The sequence below is a fragment of the Rhopilema esculentum genome, chromosome 16 (genome assembly GCF_057945365.1).
Source record: "Rhopilema esculentum isolate cy_ngs chromosome 16, ASM5794536v1, whole genome shotgun sequence".
In the NCBI taxonomy this organism is placed as follows: Eukaryota; Metazoa; Cnidaria; class Scyphozoa; order Rhizostomeae; family Rhizostomatidae; genus Rhopilema; species Rhopilema esculentum.
In genome coordinates, this window is record NC_142830.1 from 14,215,976 (window position 1) to 14,238,382 (window position 22,407).

At 34.3% G+C, this 22,407-nt stretch overlaps 1 protein-coding gene across 1 annotated transcript; it reads right to left on the reverse strand.

The window, feature by feature from the left end:
* Positions 1-52: 52 nt before the first annotated feature.
* On the reverse strand, positions 53-18,495 carry LOC135682678 (mitogen-activated protein kinase kinase kinase 20). Its single transcript, XM_065197665.2, has 25 exons — positions 18,245-18,495; positions 16,946-17,033; positions 16,461-16,553; positions 15,688-15,753; positions 15,169-15,197; positions 14,317-14,400; positions 13,575-13,628; positions 13,100-13,186; positions 12,920-12,994; positions 12,446-12,500; positions 12,001-12,052; positions 11,503-11,581; positions 10,502-10,546; positions 9,896-9,940; positions 9,050-9,080; positions 8,520-8,577; positions 8,041-8,113; positions 7,158-7,220; positions 6,087-6,179; positions 5,791-5,853; positions 4,213-4,263; positions 3,609-3,689; positions 2,852-2,998; positions 1,730-1,940; positions 53-1,315 (listed from the first exon to the last, which is right to left on the reverse strand). Exons 1-25 carry the CDS (start codon positions 18,386-18,388, stop codon positions 849-851), a joined length of 2,334 nt encoding a protein of 777 aa, XP_065053737.2. The 5' UTR covers positions 18,389-18,495; the 3' UTR covers positions 53-848.
* Positions 18,496-22,407: the final 3,912 nt, after the last annotated feature.

Here is a 22,407-nt window from a genome sequence, read left to right on the forward strand (position 1 = left end):
AGCTGAGAAAAAACAGAGCAGCCAAGTGAAAGAGAAATCTTTGCATAAAGACTATATTTATATCCAGTTCATTGAAAAAAATAAGGGATTGAATTTATAAAATCAACTATTTGTGACACACTAAGCACGCTGAGTAAGCAAAGAGCCATATAGGGAAGAAACATAAAGTTGTGTGACATTATTGGCCTTGGAAGTTTGGCATGGTGCAATGCAAATCTTACACATTTTTACACATAACATAATTCTTACAATATTTGCATTCTTACACAATCCCAGCATGTTTTCTATCACCATGGACACTTAGGGCACGTTCACACTACTCCGTTTTCAAATGAAAACAGAGTCAAACTAATCCGTTTTTGCCTTGTGTTCACACTACTCTGCTATGAAAACGGAGTCGTTTGAAAACGCTAATAATAACGGGTACTTTCGAATACGGTGCGTATTGAATACGCTCCGTTTTAAGTGTGAACACCAAAAACGGAGACATTTTTAAGTTTTCAAACTGGAAAATCTTTAAGTTTTCAAAGGTTTAAAAATGTTTGCAGATTTCTCTTGAATTCCATATATCAGTTAGTAATAACGTAGGATAAAACACAAACAAAATAGTTGCCTATAATAAAACTCTCTTCTCAGCTTTTCAAGGGAATAAAAAACAAATCGAGAATAAAAACAAGGGAAGGGTGATGCATGTAAACTTCGAGAAAGCAATCGACCGAACACACGATTTGAAGATCATCTTTAAGCAGTATGTTGAGATTTCAATAGACCAAAAATGAAACGGAAAAAGATTAGCTACAAATAAGTTATGACCATAATTGAGGAATCTTTCTGTGTCAGATCCCGTATTAAAATCTGCTTGGTCTATTCCCCCTCTGCCCGATCTGCCCTGTACTTTTTCTCTGTCCATGGCCCCTACTGCCCTCGCTGTGTGCCTTTCTACCTCCACCTCCCCTTGCCTGGCCACTCTGCGAATTCCTATTTTGGGTATAGTCACTCGCACTCCGCCTGAAAGTTGAACCACCACGGCTTGGTCCTTTTGGGGACGTCTTTGAAGATTTTACAGTTTGCCAACTATACGGGTTACTTTCCTTTGTATCGACATCCTTATCAGTCTCAGGGGAGGCAAATTTGGGCGACTGGGACCTTCGCATTGCAGAGTCTTGTCTTTGTACATTCCACGCTGATCTTTGAGTCCCCAAGGGGGTTTGAGATTGATTAAATCGCGATTTCAACACTTGCTCCGAATACCCAGATGACCCAGTCGATGTCCATGATTCGTGTCCAGGGACACGTCCAGCTGGTGACAATGGATCTAAGAACGGATAAGAACAATCGATAGGTTAAACTTTTTATCAAACAAATCATTCCTAAAGGCAATATGGCTGTAAATTTTGATGAAAAGTGAAAACGGGGAAAAGAGTCCGAGGCACCCAATGTTTTTTTCCATAAATTCAGAAGCTAGCTTTTGCTGCTGCATAAAAGGTGAGCCAAATATTGCTGAAGTTCAAAACTGTGTTAAAAATTCAGAGAAATATCATTGATAATGCTAGAACCTGGTAATTGTTTTTAAATTAATGCTCAAAACTCTGATAAACTACATTCTTACAAAAGATAAAATGGACGCTAGTGTGGATTTTGCATTGACAAACGCCTGGTTACTTGCTAATGTGTATTTTGTAATGACAAACTCGTTCAGCTGAAAAAACAAGAGACGATTTCTGGATACCTCTGCCTTCTTTCTGGCCCATTACAACCCCAGCGCTGCTAATTGATATTTGCCGTGGCACGTATTCTTTCCTAAATGTTCCAGAGGCCACCTTGCTTGCCCAGGAACTCTCCGTGGGCACTGGGGACGATGTGCTACTTCCAGCTGTAGATCGAACAGAGGCTGAAGAGACTGATTTTGATGCAGAAGTCTTCCTGTTTGGGTTTGCCGTCTGCAAGATGGTTGGTTAAAGCCACTAAACTCTTACTTCAATTAGCAGGAAGTTTTTATGTGCACAAAGATAGGTTTTGATTTGGCAAGAGCAACGTTCTCGTTAAGATAGAAAATTGCAAAGAGAATATTGGTCTAAAATGTTTTTTAACTGTAGAGTTAAGTCTAATTCGTAACTTTTAAAAATTCCTAATATCAAATCCATGAGTATTGGGTGCATAAAATTGTGACAGAAATACATATCAGTCAATATATAAAAATTTGCAGAAATAAACTTCAGAATAGTAGATTAAAAGATCACTTCTAGGTCACGACACATCCAGCACAACTCAAATTGCCACAATGTCATAAAAACAAATGTGATATTTACTCTGCTAACATCAAACGTTCTCATAGCAAGTAAAGTTACTGATGTGAAAGGTCGAGTTTTAAGTGGAACAAACATTTAATAATGCGAAGGGTTCTTTCTTCGTAACTTATAAGAGCAGTGGAAATATTGACACAATATGTTATTTGATTGCTTAATAGAACGTCACCTACGCATTAAAAACACATTAAAACCTCACGGTAACGGAATAAGCACACATTAAGAAAAGAAAAACAGAGCCTACTAGCACTTGGTAATTTATCTTTACTGTGACAAGGGCTATCGTTTGGCTTATCAGTTAGCCCATTCCTCTTACCACGAAACTCCTCCTTTGCCAAACATACTCCATAGCAGTTCACAGAAAAACAGTAACGTTTTGCATTTAGCAAGAGGATATTTTGTGTCGGCTCGATCAGGTTTTACTACAAGAGCAAGTTTTTGGCAGTAAACATTTTTAAATGGCTTTGAAAAAGGTATTGTGTAATTTTTACTATTTTCAAAAACCAATTTCACGTTCAATTACAAAAGAAGGCTACCAAAATTACCGTGGTAGGAGTTGAATAGCCATCATCTTGGGTGAAAGCTGCTGACCGCTTCAAAGTCAGCTGCACGGTCTTCTGGAATACTGAGCCACCCTCCTTCAATAGTACTTCATGTAAATGTTTCGTGTTGCGTGGCTTTTTCACGTATTTCTGCGAATGAAACACTATGGTAATAAAGAGCTTGATACCTATATATGAAACTCAATGGAGCTAATGTTCTTACCGTCCGCCCAACCACTAACCCATTAAAATCTTATTCGATTAAATCATTGTTAAATCATTTGAAAGAACATGGAACAAAATATGCAACAATAAAGCGATTCGGGGGTATTATGAGGGTGCCCAACGAATCTATAATGCGGGGTATTATGAGGGTGCCCAACGAATCTATAATGCGGGGTATTATGAAGATGTCCAACGAATCTAAAAGGCGGGGTATCATGAGGGTGTCCAATGAATTTATGAATGATTACTTTGAACGAATTTAGCTGAAATAAAAACATTTAAAACGAATAGCGTTCAGTTTAGACTAAGACAGATAAAGACTAAGACTATTTTTGTAATCACCGACAGATGGAAAAAAGCTTCCAAAAATTGGTCGCATGAATTTTTAATAATTAATCTCAATGTTAAAACATAATTTCCAGGTAATAATGTCAAAGTTTTCAATTTGGCCGTACTGAAAACAGGAGTATTTAATAAGATTGTGAGTATAATAAATTAAAGAAAAGGTTAACGAAATATTATAAGAGTAATATACCTCGTATGAAACATTGCATTCTACATAGATAGGGGAGTTATCTGACCCAGCAGATTGCCACCGATCAGCAACATATGGTGGCTGAAAAATATTGCAGAATAAATTTCATATTTCAGACTTCAATGCTTCAATGCTTCATTTAGAGTGCTTAATCAAAAATTTCAACAAAATAATTAGATTTTTTCCTGAGGATGAAGTCAAAAGAGAGAAGTTTTTCAGCAGTGATCGATTGTAATGCATTTGGTGCTTTCCCCTGCTAATTTGCAGTCTTGTCTCCTTGTTTACACCAGGACTACAAAAATTCTGCTAAGAAGAATGAGTGCATGTTAATCTACAAATCATGATATATTGGAAACAGGTCAGGATTCTGGAGTTAAAAACAAACTCTTATGACGTAGTCAAAACTGTCTGCAAGATATACAAAAGCTAAATTTTAGCATTGTCTCAAATCGCGGTAGCTTCAAAACAACTTACAGTTAACTAATTCACTAATACAGGGGATTTAGATTTGAGTGCGCCAGTTAACATTTGAGAAAAAGGATTGGGACAGAAACTTTTGATTTCCTTACAGCGAAATAGCTGAATTAAAGCACAAAGGACTTACATGCGTAACAGTTTGGTATTGTACGGAATTCACCTGATGAAATGTTACATCCTAAAGGAGAATATTTGCATATAAACTTAACACTAATATGAAAGACCAAAAAACAAATTAGCAGTTTGCTAAGAATTTTGATTTAAGATTTAGCAAATGATTCATGCGAAGAAGCTAAAATAAAAATTCTTTTAATAAAAAGAGATTCACCATTAGCAGGACAGGCACGCGTTGTTACAATTTTGTTGAGATAATCATAAAAGTCTAATTTCTTTAGTTTTTTAGAATTCATTAAGAAATACCAAAATGACGCCATAGTATTAAGAAAGACCAAAGTCAATAAAAAGGTCTTTGAAAGAGAGAAAATCCCATTTCAAATAGAAAGAATAAACTAAGAAACCTTAATCAAAACATGAAGGCAGTATATGTGTTAAACACAAGGCCATGTTGACAGCCAAGATAACGGCAAAGAAGAAAATCATTGAACTTGACAAATAAAGCCGAACTTTCTTGGTCAATAGCTCCGCCTCTCAGAAGCTTTGTCAAATTCTGGATTATCGTTACTCGTAGCAGATACATACTTTAATGTAGGATAAAAACAGTTATTGAATTTTGGGAATAGATTGCCAACCTAAATGTTCTCTCCATTTTAAAGGCTCTATTCAAAAGAACACAGCGCTTATCGTGTTAATTCAGACAAAGGGCAGGGGTTTATATTAAAACCTCCACGCCACATAGTGGGCTTATTCGAGAGCACAGGCTTATTTGGGGGGAGATGCTTGCTCTAAACTTAGACATGTGTCACGGAGACATAACATGCAAATAACAGCAAGATTTGTGACCCGAAATACGATAATAAACAAGTTGGATAAAAACTCTTGATTTGATTTATATTACAAAATTGAACTAACTTAATTCAAAATTTGATGGTAAAGAATGGGGCTTCATCGACAGGGGGCCTATGCAAATAATTGGGGTAACCATTTGTGAGGCCAGAACGAGAATCTTGCTAGGCCATTACAAAAAAACGCAACCCTAAATATTTCTAAATTTTCAACCAAAGCCTTTTCAATACCACTGTTAACCTCGCAAGGTTCTAAGCGGTTTCGTTTCTTCGTAAGAGTTTAAATGGCTACTCAACTTCAAAATGTTTGCTTTTAGTTGAAAAAGGACTCTTAAAATATGATTTTGAGATTGCGTAATATGCAAACTTTACTGAAACAGGTGACTAACATCCATTTATATCAAGAGTCGAGTTGACGTGAAAGAAATTGCCTGGTGGATGTTAATTGGTTATTTTTCATACGAGAATTAGCTACTTATGTAAACAAAGATATATAAGCAAACTCAAAACGAGCCTATTTGAAATAAAATATCAGAAAGGTCTGCAAAACCTACGTTTTGTGTACCTATGTCTGTGGAAATAAAAATTTTTGTTTTGAGAAAAAAACTGAAAAAGACAAAATGTTAATCTTTGGCGCCCACCTGTGTGTGACAAAATAAAAGCTACAGTGATACCTTGCAACCCTTATCTTTTCCCGTACAATTCTACGTATAAACATTTATCGATTTATCTTGCAGATCTACCTTGATACACGTGAGGGCATTGTCATCTGCGTCAATTTCCAGGAACATTTTCCATTTATGGTCCTGAAATGAATTAATTGTCTAGTAGTTTCGAGAAATCTCCTAGATTGAAGCGTAAATCTCATCAAGTTTGGCCTAAGCCTGATTTACAGTGAGGGAAATTTTACAAAATGCAAAAAATTACAAAAATCAGAAAAATGCTCTGAAACTCTGTCATGCATACCGAAACTTCGCAATTCGAACTGAGCGAGTAAGGGGAGAACCAATAAGAAGGGGAACACACAATATATAAATACCATGGGGGTTGCACCCAGCCGACAGTGATTGCCAAACAGCAAAGTCATCGTTATGCAGGTGCAATCATCACATTGTGTCTCCTGTTGACCCGACTGAAAAAACGAGTGAGAAACTTGTATTAACGTTTTACAATGCTGAAATCGACAAGAGAAGAGGGAGGGGCAGTGAATTGGCCTAAAAAGATCTCCTCATGAATAGAATTTGAGTGTAATATTTGGAATTGAGTGCAAATCTCGTGCATTATATTCATGTAAAATATCAAGCAAATAGTGAGAGATAAGTTTGTGATGGTAAGCAAGAAAAAATATGGAATACAATAAAATATACATGTGGGAAATGGCAGGTTTGTAAGACATGGAAATAATAAATATTGAAACATGAACCAAACAAACGAAACTTATCAAATAGCAGCGTCTATCAAGAAATGGCTTTGTGGAGAAGAACCCAAGCAAAGGCAAATAGTATTTGAAAATGGCTTTGAAAATAGCAAACATTTTACAAAGCTACTCCAAATTTTGTACCGCCAAAAAATTGTTCAAATAGTATCCATGGTCAATGAGAAGTTTAGAGAAGCCTTTTACAATATTCAATTCACTCAACTTTCAATCAAAGCTTTAATGTAAAGGAATCGAATCGAAGAACAAAAGAAATGACTAGAGAGCTGAAAAATAGTGACAGCAAATCAAACTAGCACTCACTTGCACATAGAAAAAAGTGCAACTTATCGTAAAATCTTTAGCAATCACAACTGATAGGCTTTTGAAAAACGACACGTCTATTAGAATATAGAATTTGTTAGATACTGAACAAAAAAATCTTTTAAAAAGGCCCTTCCTTCTACTCATATAGTTAAGCAGTTGGCAAGAAGTATATAGAAGCTTGCTGCACTAAAAGTGAATGTTTTTATCCAACATCAGACGACGAAAACAGAGATTTGAAAATAAAAGAGAGGCCTCTTTGTAGACTGTAAGTCACAAACAAGACTAAGTAAATTCAAATCCACCCTTTAATGGTTGCACATCTTAATAACAATTTGCACAGCCTGTAACGCTGGGCTATTTGGAACTTACCATTAGCAATGGTGGAAAGTGAAGCAGATGTTCCATTTCATCCCAAAGCTTTTGTATATGATCCTGTGAAAAAAATTATGGTTAGAAATAGTACCAGAGACAATTTGCAAGCAGCAGTTGAAAGCATAAAAGCTACTCTCAGATCCATACGAAAAGCAATGGTGCCACAAAAGTTTTGACTTCGTACCATATAGCCTCACAGAACATTCGAAAATACCTCAAAAAATGCCAAATCATTTAAAGTGTTACAAATCGGCTAGGACGCGATAAAATTGGTACAGGTTCCGTCCCCATCCAATCTCTATAATTTGGGCTTGGCTGGGCTCTACAATTTATTAACCGAGCCAAAAAAAAACAGTAGTAAATTTTTCAGGTTATGTGGTCAAAAAGAAAAAAATAGAAAATAGAATTGTGATGATGTCACACTTTGTTACTCTATGTGTAAGGTAAATTTACTAAATTCTTTGCAATTTTGTCAATAAATCTAAAATTTAATCTGATTTCAATCAAAACAACTATATTGAAAGACAGAGGCATCTGTAACTTGCTTTCTAAAATTTAATATAGCTTGCATGCAGAAACCCATTTGTTTGTAGTTACTAACCCAAATGAAATTTAAAACATACAAAATTTCAACAGACAATAAAAACTCATAAAAAAAAGGATGAAACGAACCGACAATTAAGGGAAGAAGCACAATTCTAGGATAAATTTTTATATTTAGACTTCTGCATCAAAATATTCGATAAAGCAAAGCGCATTTAATCTTGACCAGAAGAAAGAGAATTTTTCTTGAAAAGTATCCGTTGATTAGAAGAAATGATGACGAGGTATCTAAAAGTTTAAAGGTAATTTCTATCTGAACATTAAGTTTTTCACATACAAAAAGGTCCATTCTGTGGCCGTATGATAGAATGCCCATTTCCTTTAAATCTTCAATTGTCAACATCAGGAGCCTTATGAAAAAAGAAAAACATTAAAATCCCCAGAAAATTCTAAAACGTGAAGATCCAAGGAAACCAAAGATTTCTATAAAAAACGCGTTCTGTCGATAAGCAGAATAAACCATCCGACGGCTTAGCAAAAAAGAAAATTAAATTTGATATCTTTTGTTCTAATTTGCCTTTTGCACTAGATTGCAACGTTCCGCCACTTAGATAAGATATCTATGGAAAGCTTTGATAAGATTAGAATATCCTACAGTACATCGTAGAATATCGTACTAAAATACCGAGTAATTCTCCAACCCAAACATATTCAGACGGCACATTGATACTGACAAGGGCCTGTAACCGTCAATTTACATAAGACGTTTCTTGCACGAAAAGGACGTCTTGCAAGAAAAGGACAGCAGGATTTTACCTTCTTCCGTTGATATGATTGTCTTTCAAAACATCGGCATACTGATAAAGATCTACGGCTGTAAAAGCACAATATTTAGAAACAAAAACTTTATATATTCTATTTCTAAAAAAACTGCGAAACGCAAATGATTGGATAAACGTGAGCATTGCTAAGAGCAAACAAAACGAAATGAATTATGACGCCGCCTAAAACTAATTTTCGGAACAGATATTATAAAAAAGACGATGTAAAGAATTATAAAAAATATAGAAATAAAATCATTTAAGCGATGAGACCTTTTAGATAACCCAGCTTGTGCCAAGATCTACACTGATGACACGTTTTGGATCTACATACATTCCTGTGCTCACGTTTTTCTGATTGGCCAGTGAGAAATTATAAACAAAAGCATATGAACATAGAACAAACGACCATAATATTTGGTGTAAGTGGAGCTTGAAGCCATGTTGCAAAGTTAACAGCAATACGTTAAGCACCAAACCGAGGTTTTCTTGATCCAAAGTGACTAATTATGCTAAAGGGTCTACCTTCATTGCCAAGCTGCTGCATCCATATATGCTAAAAAGAAAATAAATCACGTTGTGTCATCATAATCCCAGCCTAACTTGGATGCGTCTGAATTAGATATCCTTTAGATAGAAATCCAAGTGCCAGATTGACTTTTCATCCGTTTTAAAGACACATGTGAGGAAATTTTAATAACAGTGAATAATACTATCTGGATTTAAGAAAACAGGTGAATATGAGACATAACTGGCATATTTTAAAAGAATAAAGATCGCGACAGTCACTCAATTTGTATCAGAAATAACAACTTTTCCAAAATTAATCGAGGGAAACAAAGTCTTCGGCCAAAGCCTCATCTACACGAACTATTTCCGCAGGCAACTCTCATTTTTGATTGGCTACAAACTTTGTGACAAACTTTTACTCAACAAAAAATTCGATGACCGTGTAAATTGCCAAAAGAAGCCCAAATATGAGCTTCGATTTACCGTATTCAACATGATGAAGAGAATTTTCTTTACTTTTTCCTAATAATCTACCTTGTGTATGCAGCACAATGAAATGAAGTCAACAGAAAATGAAAGTGATGGGCTTAGCGATCAGAGAATAATCGCTATGAGCAGGACACGTCTATAAGATATTAATCTTTTTAGTAAAAAATTAAAGAGGCCTAAATTGAAACAACCCAGAAATACAAGCAAATAAACACCTCCATGAAAATTGTTAAGAAAAAATCAACCGTAAAGATAAGGCATGTGGTTTATTGGAAACTTTGAAATGAAAGTATTTCAGAACACAAATGAAAAAGGTAATGAAAAAATTGGACACAAAAGCCTGTCCCATCTTTCAAACTATAAAACTCTTACCACATCATCCTCACTCCAGTCGTTCAAGTCCGCTTTGTTGGGCACCTAAAACAGCAAATTTAACGGAAGACGTAACTAACCATTTATTTAGCAAATGCCTCAATATGTAATTGCGCTCTTTATTGCATTTTTTAAGGAACACTCAACATAAGGTTTTATAACTCATTAACAATTCACAGATGGATGGGGATGCCATATGGCGAACGGCCCCTTAAAATCAAGTACGTCTTGAAAATATGGAAATGAATAAAAATAGATCTTAATTGTCTTTCCCCTTGTTTTGAATAACGAAAGAGTGTAACCTTACTAAATTAAATTTCTCTTTATTTCATATACAGCAAAAAAATACAAAACTATAAAGATATATGGTAAAGATAAAAAAATACGTTCACAGTTCATGCAATGACATGTAGCATCAAACATTAGCTGAAATCACAAAGTTATATATATTATTTGCTCGTTTCTTATCAACACCATCTTTCTTATATAGGCGATCTGATCCAACTGCATTAGCTAAAGCAGGAGAGGACGTCTATATATTTATTAACAAACAATGATAAATGTGACCAGAATCCACAATTCTAAACAAGGTTCAAGGTAAATTACCTTTGCAGACAACTGTTTTTCTTTTAATATAAGAAGCAGTTCCCGCTGAGAATGAATAAAAAGAAGTCACATAAATTCACATATCAGTTTATTTCTGGGTGATTAACTAAATCAAAGAGGCAAAAAAACAGCAATGAAATAAATCGAGTGCATATTAGTATCTTAATTAATAGAAATACATCCAGTGGTTGAGCTTTGAAAATGGATTTACACAAGGAGAACTTTTGATCAAACAATTCGAATAAAATTTCTGCTGAACGCTGAATGGCTGACTTTGACCATTTTGTCCTCTTAATCGACAATACGTAGATCAAGATTCAATTGAAGAAATGGGGTTGAGTTCAACTTTTGCGCTTCGAATTTTTCGCCTGTTAGTATGAGCCATCAAGGGAATGAACAAGAGAATTGGGGGGGGGGGGGAATGAACAAGAGAAGGCCCTTTTAATGAGTGAGGCAATCCTCCGCCCTGGAGTCAAAGAGCATGCACATGGAAGGAAGGCAATACTACGCATGCTTTTAAAGATTTTCGCTTCCTCGTCTCATTAACATAAAATATCATGGTAAAACAGCATATGGTTCAGGGTATACAAACAACAACAGAAGCCTCAGGAACGACAATTTTCAGGGGAGTTAGCATGGAAACCTGATTGCATAAAAATTTGAAAGGGACAAAATTCTATTGAAAAACAAACGTTTGATGGGAGAATTCCCCTCTTGCAAATCCATTTTAGAGTAAGAGGTATAAATTATTATTCTAGCCTCTAAATAATAACTAAAAAACTCAGTTATTAGACAAAACAACGACGGAACAATGATTTCTTTCACCGCAAGATGAAGCACAAATTTTTCTTACTGGTTTTTGTGGTCGTTTTACATGAGATAAGTTGGAAGTTGGCAGCAAATGTTTTGCGCTTTAACAATTACAGAAGTACAGGAGAAGGAACAGAAGGACTGGATTTAGATGGTGATAGTTATATTAAAAAGGAAAAAATTGTTCCAACCTGATTTAGGTCTCTTTCTTTGAGATTTAAATTGCGTTCTATATTTTTCAATTTTTCCATTGTTGCCTCGATCTCATTTCTGTCAACAAAAATCAGTATTCAAGAATTTTTAAGATTTTTTAGAATTAATTTAAAAATAATAAAAACGTGTTGCTTAAACTCAGAGAATTTAAAGAAAAATTGAATCACGTTGTTTGGGTTCTAAATGTGTGAATTACATACATTACAAAATATCTTTCAAAAATTTTGTTAAGCTTTCTTAAAGTCTAATGGAGAAAAGGTTCTCCGTTTGCTTTCCATGGCCTAATAACGACCTTTACAATGGATCACGCACCATTCTCATCTTTCAATCTCTTTTTCTCGTAGTACCTTCTGAAAGCTTTTCAAACAACTTTAAAGAAATTTAGGATTCTCAAGAGACAGCTACCTATTCTCTAAACAGGCAAATACCACATTTTACAGAAACTAATCATCTAAAATAACAGAAGGCTGGGATACCTCCATTCGCTCTTTCGATGCAGAAAAGTATTTGTTTCTTCTTCTAGATCTCCTAGAAAGACAAAGCCATAAAAATGTAAACACCTACTTATCATAGTTAAATCACTCAAATGGAAACAAAGAGGAAACAAGCAAAGATAAAAAAGCCGAATGCAACGAAAAAGTCAATGATAAAAATGGAAAAATGCTTTGAAGAACGATGGACAAGAGTAGTAAATTCACAAATATTCGACAGCAGCAAGTAATTCTAGAGACAAAGAAAAGTTATATAATGTCTAAACTATTCGACATATAAAATTAAAGAGAATAATTAACGAAGGTAACCCAGATAGTTAGATGCCTAAAAACCCACATCAAACATTTAAACTTGTTTCTAAGTAAATATTTTGGTAAAAAAGATACAAAAATGGTTTCTTAGTTACAGAACATAAAACCATGAATTTACCATCTTCCGTCATCGAATCGAGTATTCCTCTGATTTCCTTAAAATCGGGTCTTTCCTGGTAAGTAAAAATTTCAGTTACTACTGAAATTATCATATCTGCGAATATGACAATTTAAGAGATCTTTTTGTCTGTACTAAAGAAGAGTGATTTTCATATTGTCCTTAATTCTATATTATTCTGTTCTTGGAAAATATCGCAGCAGATATAAGATTTTGAAAACTGTTCCATGATAAAAAACAATGACAAAAAAATCGTACCTTTTTGGAGAAGTGAATTTGAAAACAATTTGTATTAATAACAATTTCAAAAGGTTTTTTTGAAATTCAACAATATATTTAATTTCGAACATTAGGTATTCATTATTTAGCAGTAGTAGATCTCGAGATAAATTAGCTTTAGTGTTAAGTTATTATGTCAGGTGCCATTTTAAAAGAAATTAAGAGTGATTAAGGCGACAATGATAAAAAGAATACCTTTGGATTCGTGGTCCAGCAGTGTCTCAATAACGCTGCGAACTGCGGTGGGCAAGTGCTTGGAATGGTAAGTCGCTACAAAAAAATAGTTTTATAAGGAAAAATATACACAGGTTTTGAAGTTGGATTCCAAGCAAAAACTTTAGCAAATAAAGATGCAGAATTAGGTAAAATATCTACCTTTTCTTTGACAACAACAACCCAAGCGACCTGGACACCTTGCATTCCATTAAACGGAATTTCACTTGTTAAGAGCTCCCACATTAGCTGAAGATGGAGAAACGGAGTTTTAACAATAAAGAAAATAAAAGGATGTACAATAAGTTAAATATACAGAAAACAGGTAAGGTAACCAGTATCATTAATACTTTTTCGCCAAAACATACATTTAATGCTTTCTTAATCCAGTATGTTGCTAAAGGCGAAAGCGATAGTTTACTTCTTTGAAACATGATATTAAAATTTTGCGAAGATCGAAACATTTTGAACAACTCTAAATTACACGGTTTTACTTGCATTAACTATAGTTGATTCGGGACTTATAAACTGTGAATTGAAGATCATCATGAGTCAATTCAATCGATTTCTCAAGCGGGTGTATCTTTTAAAAAAATAAACAGCCGGACTATTATGAGTGATAACTTTTCCATCTTACCACACCATATGAGAAAGTGTCACACGATTCTGAGACCGGCATACTCTGAATGACCTACAATAAAAACGAATTTGACCTAGTAATCAGTTAACTACTTAACATAGTAATCAGTATCAAACGGCAAAAGAAGCAGAGAAAAAAAGAATGGCGCTGTTCCATCACTGGCGCAGAAAAAATAATGGCAGAACAGGAAAGTATGGTGATATCAAGCATAGGACTGCAGATCGGGATAGTTGGCGGGCGTGACGTTGAGCTTGCTTCGCGGCAGACAGCCAAAAAGAATGAGAAGAGAGAGAGAGAGGAAGCAATTTATTAGTATTAAAATACTTTTTTAGGTTGGTAAAGTTACGTAGAGAGACCTGTAGAAAAGAACAAAATGAACTGATAAGGCTTAAAAGAGCAAGAGGTGAACTATGAAGTTTGTTGATTCTAATTTGAAATGGAAAAGGTTTTAAAGTTTTAAAGAACTTAGAAGTTTTAAAGTTTACAAGCTCTTGAAAAAAGGATGAGCTGTGGAAAGAATTTCTGAAGAGTTTCTAAAACGCCCAACCAAAGGGACAATGGATAATTTCTAGTCTTCTGGTTCAAGCCAGCGTATCTAAAATCAATGTTCAGGGAAGCATACGTATAATATAGATAGGTCCACAACAGAGTAGCAATGAAAACAATTGCATGAAATTGACTGATTATCAACAAAGGTCAATATTGCCAAATGTTGAAGTGTTTATAGTAGGACACCTACTTCTGGGGCCATCCATGGGAAGGTCCCTGCCATTGACATCTTTGTAGTTTGAGATATAAATCTTGATGAGCCGAAATCACAAATCTGTGAATAAGAATCATAACTATTTCAGCCACAAAGGTAAAAAACAAACAGCTACTTTTAAGAAGGGACAATGTACTGATAAATTGACTGGATGTAAACAATTTCACTTCAAAAAACCATTTTCGTCAGGACGTTCATTCTAAGGGAGCACTTCTGAGAATGATAAAGGACACAATCGAGATCTTGGAAAAAGAGCTTTTAAAAGAAACATTTTAAAATTGTGATATGAAATGTGCTTGCGTTTCTTCTGGTTGGCCTATTTCGATCCACGACTGGGTATATATTTTTCATCGTGTTCTTTCAGACCCTTATTCTGATGTTTTATGCTCTGAGGAGTGTCAGACGAAAATGCTTTTAGCCAATATGTTCAATATGTTGTAAAATGTTTGCTCTTTTCAAAGCCATTTTCAAGTTTGGTACCGCTAAAAAGTGTTCAAATTACACATTCCAAATATGTTTTGTATATTCTCTATCTTTGTGTAATAAATGTACCTTTCTAAAGAGGGGGCATTTGTTCCTGGGTATGTTTAAAAGGGGGGACTTTTAGAATTTATCTAGGGGTGTTCATATGGAGGGTATTAAAAAGAAAGGAGTGTTTACTTTTTAGTTACAGTATATCTGTATAAGCATAGAATCATAAAAGGGTCTACAGTGATTAAAATGTCTTCGTTTTACCATGTGTTACAAAACAAATTAGGTTGCAAATTTAGAAAAGGAACATATCTTCCATTCTGCAAAATAAAATATTTTGTGCTAAGTGATACCAACCTTAACATTGAGTTCACTTGTGATAACAACTGAATGAAGATACAGAGTTTGACATCAGTGCAATATATATATGGAAAGATTTCACAGGCTTCAAAAAGCAAATTGGCATTATAGAGTCATGATTTATTCATAAACAAAAACATGCATTGTATCTTCCTTAACAAGGAATACTTGTTGCAATGGTCTAAGAATCAATTAGGGTTGAGAGCTGTAGTCAATCACAGCAGGTTCTAGGAATGTAACTAGAGATTGTCTTTTAGCATTTTTAATTGTTTTGAATGGTTTACAAATATGTAAGAGAAAATATTAATAAGACTAAACAATATTCCAGACTCATTTTTGTCCTTATCTATGCATAAACAGTATCATATTCAATCTTATTTAGGCAGCTATGTAAAAAAATCTGTCTACAATGAGCCAACTCCAATTATGACTTGGAAATCCAAGTCACAGGAACATAAATTTCTGAACCTAAGAATAATTATTAATTTCTAGATTAAACATAAAAAATAGAAGTACCATTCTTTGATTTCAAATCCCTGTGAATGATTTTGAAAGGTGCTTCATTATGCAAGTAATTGAGTCCTAGAAGAAAGATTCAACTGTTTTGAAACAAATCTAATCAGAATTAATTCTAATTGCAGAAGACTCAAATAAAAGACTTTCATGAAATAAGGAAATATATGTTGAATTTCTCCTAATATTAACCAACAAAGAAAAGTTTTGAATTCACAATATCATTTTCAGAATATCTAATTGGTGGCATATAGCCAAAGAATCAGAATATCACATATGTTACCTTATCTAGAAAAAATACTGTGAATACTTGAATGAGCATCCGCCTTTGAATGAGTCCCTACTCAAATGAATAAGTATCCCCCCTAAAGCAGTAAACAATTTAATGTGATCCCTCCTCAAAATTAGCCCTTTACCCTCAAATCTGAATCCTTTACTGACTTGTTTATGAAGAGGATGGTGATGAGATGGTAAAATGTTGAAAAATGAACAGTCTGCCTTTTCTTAACCTTAAATCAAGCAGACTTTGCATTTCTTTTTTACATGAATTTAAAAAAAATAGTATATAAAATCCTCTTTGAATAAGAGTCCTGCTTTAATGAGTGTTCCTCTAAAGGATTCTAAATCTTAATTCAAGGATTTCAAGTATCAGTGGGAAAAGTTTATTTTTATCCAAGAAGTCTACCTAGAATGAATAAGGTAAAAAGTTTGTCTGGTTACATGTTTGTCACCAAACACTCAAACAAGCACAAAAGAGCCAAACATTTCCAACATACCTGCTGCTATTTCCTTTGCCCATTGCAAAATATTCTTGAAATCCAATGTGTGGTTTGATAAGTACTCATACAATGATCCAAGTGCTGCATATTCTTTAACAATGCAATTGAGATAGTAAGTAGGTCAGAATTTAACAAAGTTACTGGTAAATTATTTACTTTTGTTCAGATTAAATAATTCAAAAAACAAAATTGAAGGTAACACTTGTCCAAGAATCGCAAAAATCAAATAAATTTTCTGAAAATTCTGAAATTAGATCAAAATATTAGCATTAATATAAGAAATCAGTCTAAACTGCAACAATGAAGCTTAACAAAATCGAGTATACAGAAAATATTCAAAGAAATTATATAAGGCTCTGCTGAAATGATTAATAAAAGAGAAGATTAATCTTAATTTAATATTAATCAATGCTACACAATAAAGCTTATTATGGAACTAAGATAAAATAAGAAGAATCTAATGTTGAGTGTCTGCTATGTACCTGTAACAAGGCAATAGTTTGGTTGCTTTGTGACAGCTCCATAAAACTGGATGATATTTTTGTGGCTCAAAACACTGAGAACCTCACCCTACAATAAACATATAATTGTTTAATACTTATCATCTCAGTTCATTTCATTTTAAAATCCCATTGCATACAAACTAAAACTCAAAAAATTTTTTTGAGCAGATTAGTTGATTACAGGTCTTACTATATAAAGTTGTTGATAGTCGTTAACTACAATAATTGCTAACTACAAATTAGCTAAGGTAAAACAACATAAATAAAGTTAAATCAGCTGATGGACACATGAAAAAAACTCAGAAAGAGCTATCAAAGGCATGTGCCCAGTTGATGTGAGTGGACAATTTTACAAATTGATTTTGGTTTGAAAATCTAACAGTAATAATCAGCAAAGGCTGATTAAACAAAAACAAAAGAAGATCGCAAATAAAGAATAAAGGTAAAAATAATAAAAGTAAAGTTAAAAGTATTAATACGTCTCATGCTCCTCATACATCTGATGCTCCTCTTTTTCTTTGGTATAAATGTCAGTTAATGTCCAAAGGTTAGCAGAAAATTAATATCCAGATGTGGCATAAGAAGCAAAAGAGCATAAGAGAAAGCTTATATTTCACACAGTTGAAAAGCCAGAGAAAAAAAACAACATCTTTCAATCTAAATAAGATTAATAAACCCAAATGAAAGGTAAACTTGCTTACCCACTCATTTCAAAACTGGAATCACTGAAACTCTTGATTCTTAAGTAAATGTTGACCAATAATCGAATCACATTGTTTTTGCCATTCTAATTTTTACAAAAATATCCCGGCTGTTCTCTTGTTGGAACAGTTTTTGCCTGATGGTCAGTCATTTATTAGTCTTCTTAACCTCTAGACTTTATATTAATTTTGTAACTTTAAACTAAAAAGTTGTACTAAAAATTGTTCCATTTTAATCTTTAGACTCAACAATAATCTTGCAATATTTTACTTAAAAGTTATACCAAAAAATTATTCTTGTAAATTTTTAACTTCAATTCATGTCAATTACAGGTCTTTGGTTGATTCAATACAACCAAAAGTAAATTTATCAACTGAACACATTAGCCTGTACTTACTACAAACATGAAATATTCATTCAAAAACAAAACTCTTTCAACAAAAACATTTCCACTATGTTTTTATTTAAGCGCTATATTTTTGTTTTGCTGAATAACACATTCTGCACGAAGCCATGGCCACAATTGGTGGAACGTACTTATTTTCATCCATATTTACAGTTTTACCCATGTTTTACCTCTTCTTCCAATGTAAGAAGCCGTTTGACTGCAACTTCTTTGTCTTGTGATTTCCATCTTGCTCGGTAAACAGATCCAAACGAACCTCCACCACATCGCTCAAAAAATTCAATGTCATCATAAGCTATTTCTGCAAAAGGCATATTAAAAAACTAGAGGCGCATTTTGAAAACGACACACCTCTACAAATATTCTAAACTAGGCACGTGCAGCCATTTTGCGATTTATTGGTTGTGTTGTTGTTGTTACCGCTGCTCTTGTTGAAAGGGGAAGTGTTACAGGAAAGTTTTGGCTCTTCTCACTGCTCTTTGTCTTTTATAGAGATCAGTGGCTCCTCTCTATTTTTTTAATGAACAAGGTGTTGCAGAGGTATCATCGGTGGCATCGCTTGATCTTCCTGACTAGGGAGTGGAGGGTCATCAAAAGAAAAATTTACCGACAAAGATATAGATGGAGATTAAGTTAGGTGCTATTTCAACTACTGAAGGATGATTTTATCAACAAACTTAAGGATTGGGGGGTGTTACACCCCATCCCCCCGCGAACTACATCCTTGGGTATCATAAAACGTAATCTTGAGTAGCATACTCTTTTTAATATTTGTAAGATAATTTTTAACGTATATATCTCTAGGGAGTCTAGCTAGCCAATGCTTGTAAAAAGTCAATAACTGCATAAAAGACATTCTTCAAATTCGTTGATTTTTCTGAAAGGATCACCAGTTGTTTTATAGCCATTAATCTTGACAATAGAAGTAGAAACAAGTACAGCAAATTGATATGATAAAGAACCTACGTTTTGTTATCAGCAAGAAGTCTTGAAAACTAATCCCAACCAAAACAACTTTATTCAACCAATTTCGAACCGAAAATTTTTCTAGCCAGCCAACATCGTGTTAAAATAGCCAGCCCAGCAATGAAGTACTCACAGACAATTTTCAGCACAGGAAGAGAACCCTACGAAACGACCAAGAACCTCTCTTTTATCCACTCTACTGAAAATTTTGGGTAGTATAAATAGGGTCGCCGGACGCAGGTTTGAAGAAGGGGGGCCAACACAAAAAAAGGGCACGAATACCTTTTTTTTCGAAAAATTAGTAAGTGTCAAAAATGGTACAGATTTCATGGTAACTTAGAAATTTATAAGAAAATGACACAAGTTGGACATAGTGAGAATTATCTTCGCTGAAAGTAGACATGGCTATCTACTCCATTTAGGGACCATGCACTCTTGATCATACCATAGTCAATAGAAAAAATTGACAATAGTTTTTCTATGGACTATGATCATAATTAGTTGTATAGCTTCCCATCTCATGGCCTTCAAAGTTTTTTGAGAGTGTAAATCTTTCTTTCATGTATGATTTGTACCTCTATTGTAAAACGCTGTACTTATTTTCCTTATAATTTGCATTGTAACTGGATTTGGTCCCGGGTAAGAAGCAAGCACACATCCTTCTTTCATACCTGTGGCAGGCGAATTGTACTCCACAAATGTTCAGATTTATTGCAACATATCAACGTATCCAACCCAAAATATGAACTGAATGGTATTTTTAAATTCTTAGTGGCTACATACCAACGTATCCAACCCAAAATATGAACTGAATGGTATTTTTAAATTCTTAGTGGCTACATACCAACGTATCCAACCCAAAATATGAACTGAATGGTATTTTTAAATTCTTAGTGGCTACATACCAACGTATCCAACCCAAAATATGAACTGAATGGTATTTTTAAATTCTTAGTGGCTACATACTTCAATGCCAATTCCAGTTACAATCCCTCGCCCTTTCAAAGGGAAGTTTCAGTCCCTAAAATTATCAAAAGCCCATTCGAATAATGATTTTAATTTTCTTACTTATATATTTGAACAATTTAGTACCCCCTTGGTATTTGCGCCTTCCCATCTCCACTTAAATACATAATTTGTTCGCCTCCATGGAATATTTTTTAAAAGCATATTTTTTAAGTCATCTTTTTGCAATCGGCTGGAGGTGCGAGCACATTCTTCACTGCCATAGAAAATTTAATTTACATCATTGATTAGGTTTATCTCATCAGTCTTATGAACGAAATACGTTTTTAACTCTCCTTAGACTTGACCCCTGCGGGCTCAGTCAGTTGATCTAATGCATTACATCTGACTCCCGAAAAACTCCGAGAAAGGATGGTCTGAAAGATAGAATTCTGGGACATAGAATCTGCTCAGCGGAAATACAAAAAGGCAGCGGAAATACAAAAAGGCAGGAATTTACTGATATGATGTTACAGATAATTTTTTAGGTAAATCGATCGGTGGCATTAAGAAAGTACAACAAATTTAGCATCTTGTCTTGTTTATTGTTCTAATTCTAGATAAGAAACTTAAGTCTTCGTTTAAGTCTTTGCTAGCATTTACTCATTGCAGGAACACAACTTTTTCATGTCTTCCTAAAATATTTAACACAATGTTGTGAAGTAAGCAATATGTTGTAGTTATAGTTTTACAGCTGTCTGATTTTGTTAATATATATTAAGAACCATAAGGGATTGTTGCTAAAATCAAATCTGGTGAACTCTGCTTTTTAACTTGTCAAGACATTAGTTTAAGAAAAAGGAATGGTTCTAACATTAATTGATATAAAAAATTCCTGCTCAAGCTTGAATATTCTCAGTGAAAAGAGTTACACAATTTTGGCAAAGGCACAAAATAGGGTATATTTTACTCAACCCAGAATCAGAGATAGGGGTCCAGTTTCTACTTTCAGGAACACACGCGATATGCATTGGATCAACTGACTGTTTGTTGCTGAAGACGTACTACGGAAATTTTTTCGCAAAAAGAACAGTCTCCTTTCCAGTTGATATTATTCATAACAGGACCTTGAGTTTTTATGCATCAAGACCAAGTAAAGATTTAAGGAAATTCCAGTGAATGGTCCTCCAACAACCTCTAGAGTTATGTTATTTTACTTAGCTTTTAAAGGCAGAATATCTGGCATTAAAAAAACACACGCAATATATATATCGAAAAGGGGCACTTGTTTATATTTTTTGCAAACAGGGGGGCTGTGCCCCCGTGGCCCCCCTGGCTCCGGCGGCCCAAACCCATATCATTTATACAACTATGTGAAATCTCAAGTTTCGTTGTAGTTTCCAGGCCTTTTGTGTCCGAATAGAGGTCTCTCTTTCATCTTGGGCAACTGGTATGGTACCTAGGGTTTTTAAAAACGCATTTAAGTTAAGCATTTAAAGATTCAAGTTTTGAAACTGCTCCCACCTGTAAAAGACACAATTTAACTACTATAATTTACATACATCATTAACTTGTTGTGTCTACTGAAATCTTAATTTTTCTGTTACTTTTTACATTCATTAAGTTTGTATACCGTCAGAACAACGATTTAAATCATGTTGAGATTAAGCATTTGAATCTCCTCTTCGCATGAAAAGCAGATTTATTGTTTGTTTTCAAACATTATATTTACATAAATCTTTTCGTCAGATCCAGCATTACTCAAACCATAGAAAGGGCTTGATCATCTTTTAGCCAAACATTTACACAAGTGCTGTGAAGCCTGTCCATATCAGGATTTGAAGGGCATTACTTTCACCCCTGTCCCTCAGGCAACACTTGCTTGGCTTATCTGTAGATAAACGCAAAAATTCCTATAAGAAACAAAGACGTTACTTTGCAAATAATAATAATTCTTAAGCATTTACTACTCTTTGAAATCCTTTCTTTAGCTATCTTTCTAATATTTACTGAAATGTGGTTTCTCAAACAATAGCCAATTGAAGTTTGATCCATGCTCAGGCAAAATTCAACCATTTTCCTTTCGACACTTTTCAGAGTATGAGCGTTGAATGATGACGAACCAAAGGAAAGCAGAAAAACTATATCCAGGTGTGGAGCGACCGCTAACCAGTGGCATCACCAGCTCGAAAAAACTGGGGTGGACAAAGATAAATTTTTTTGGCCACGCCCTTCAGACTCTTTGAAAATCCTTTTTTCGTATTTCTTATCTATTTTGAGATAATTTTCAGACAAGCCACTTATCAAGCAATATTTTTCATAACGGTGGCTTTTTGCCAGTGCGAAAATCGAAATCGATCTAATCAGCCCAATCCCCCCCCCCCCTCCAAGGTTTTTCAACAGATTTCGAGAATTTAAAAAA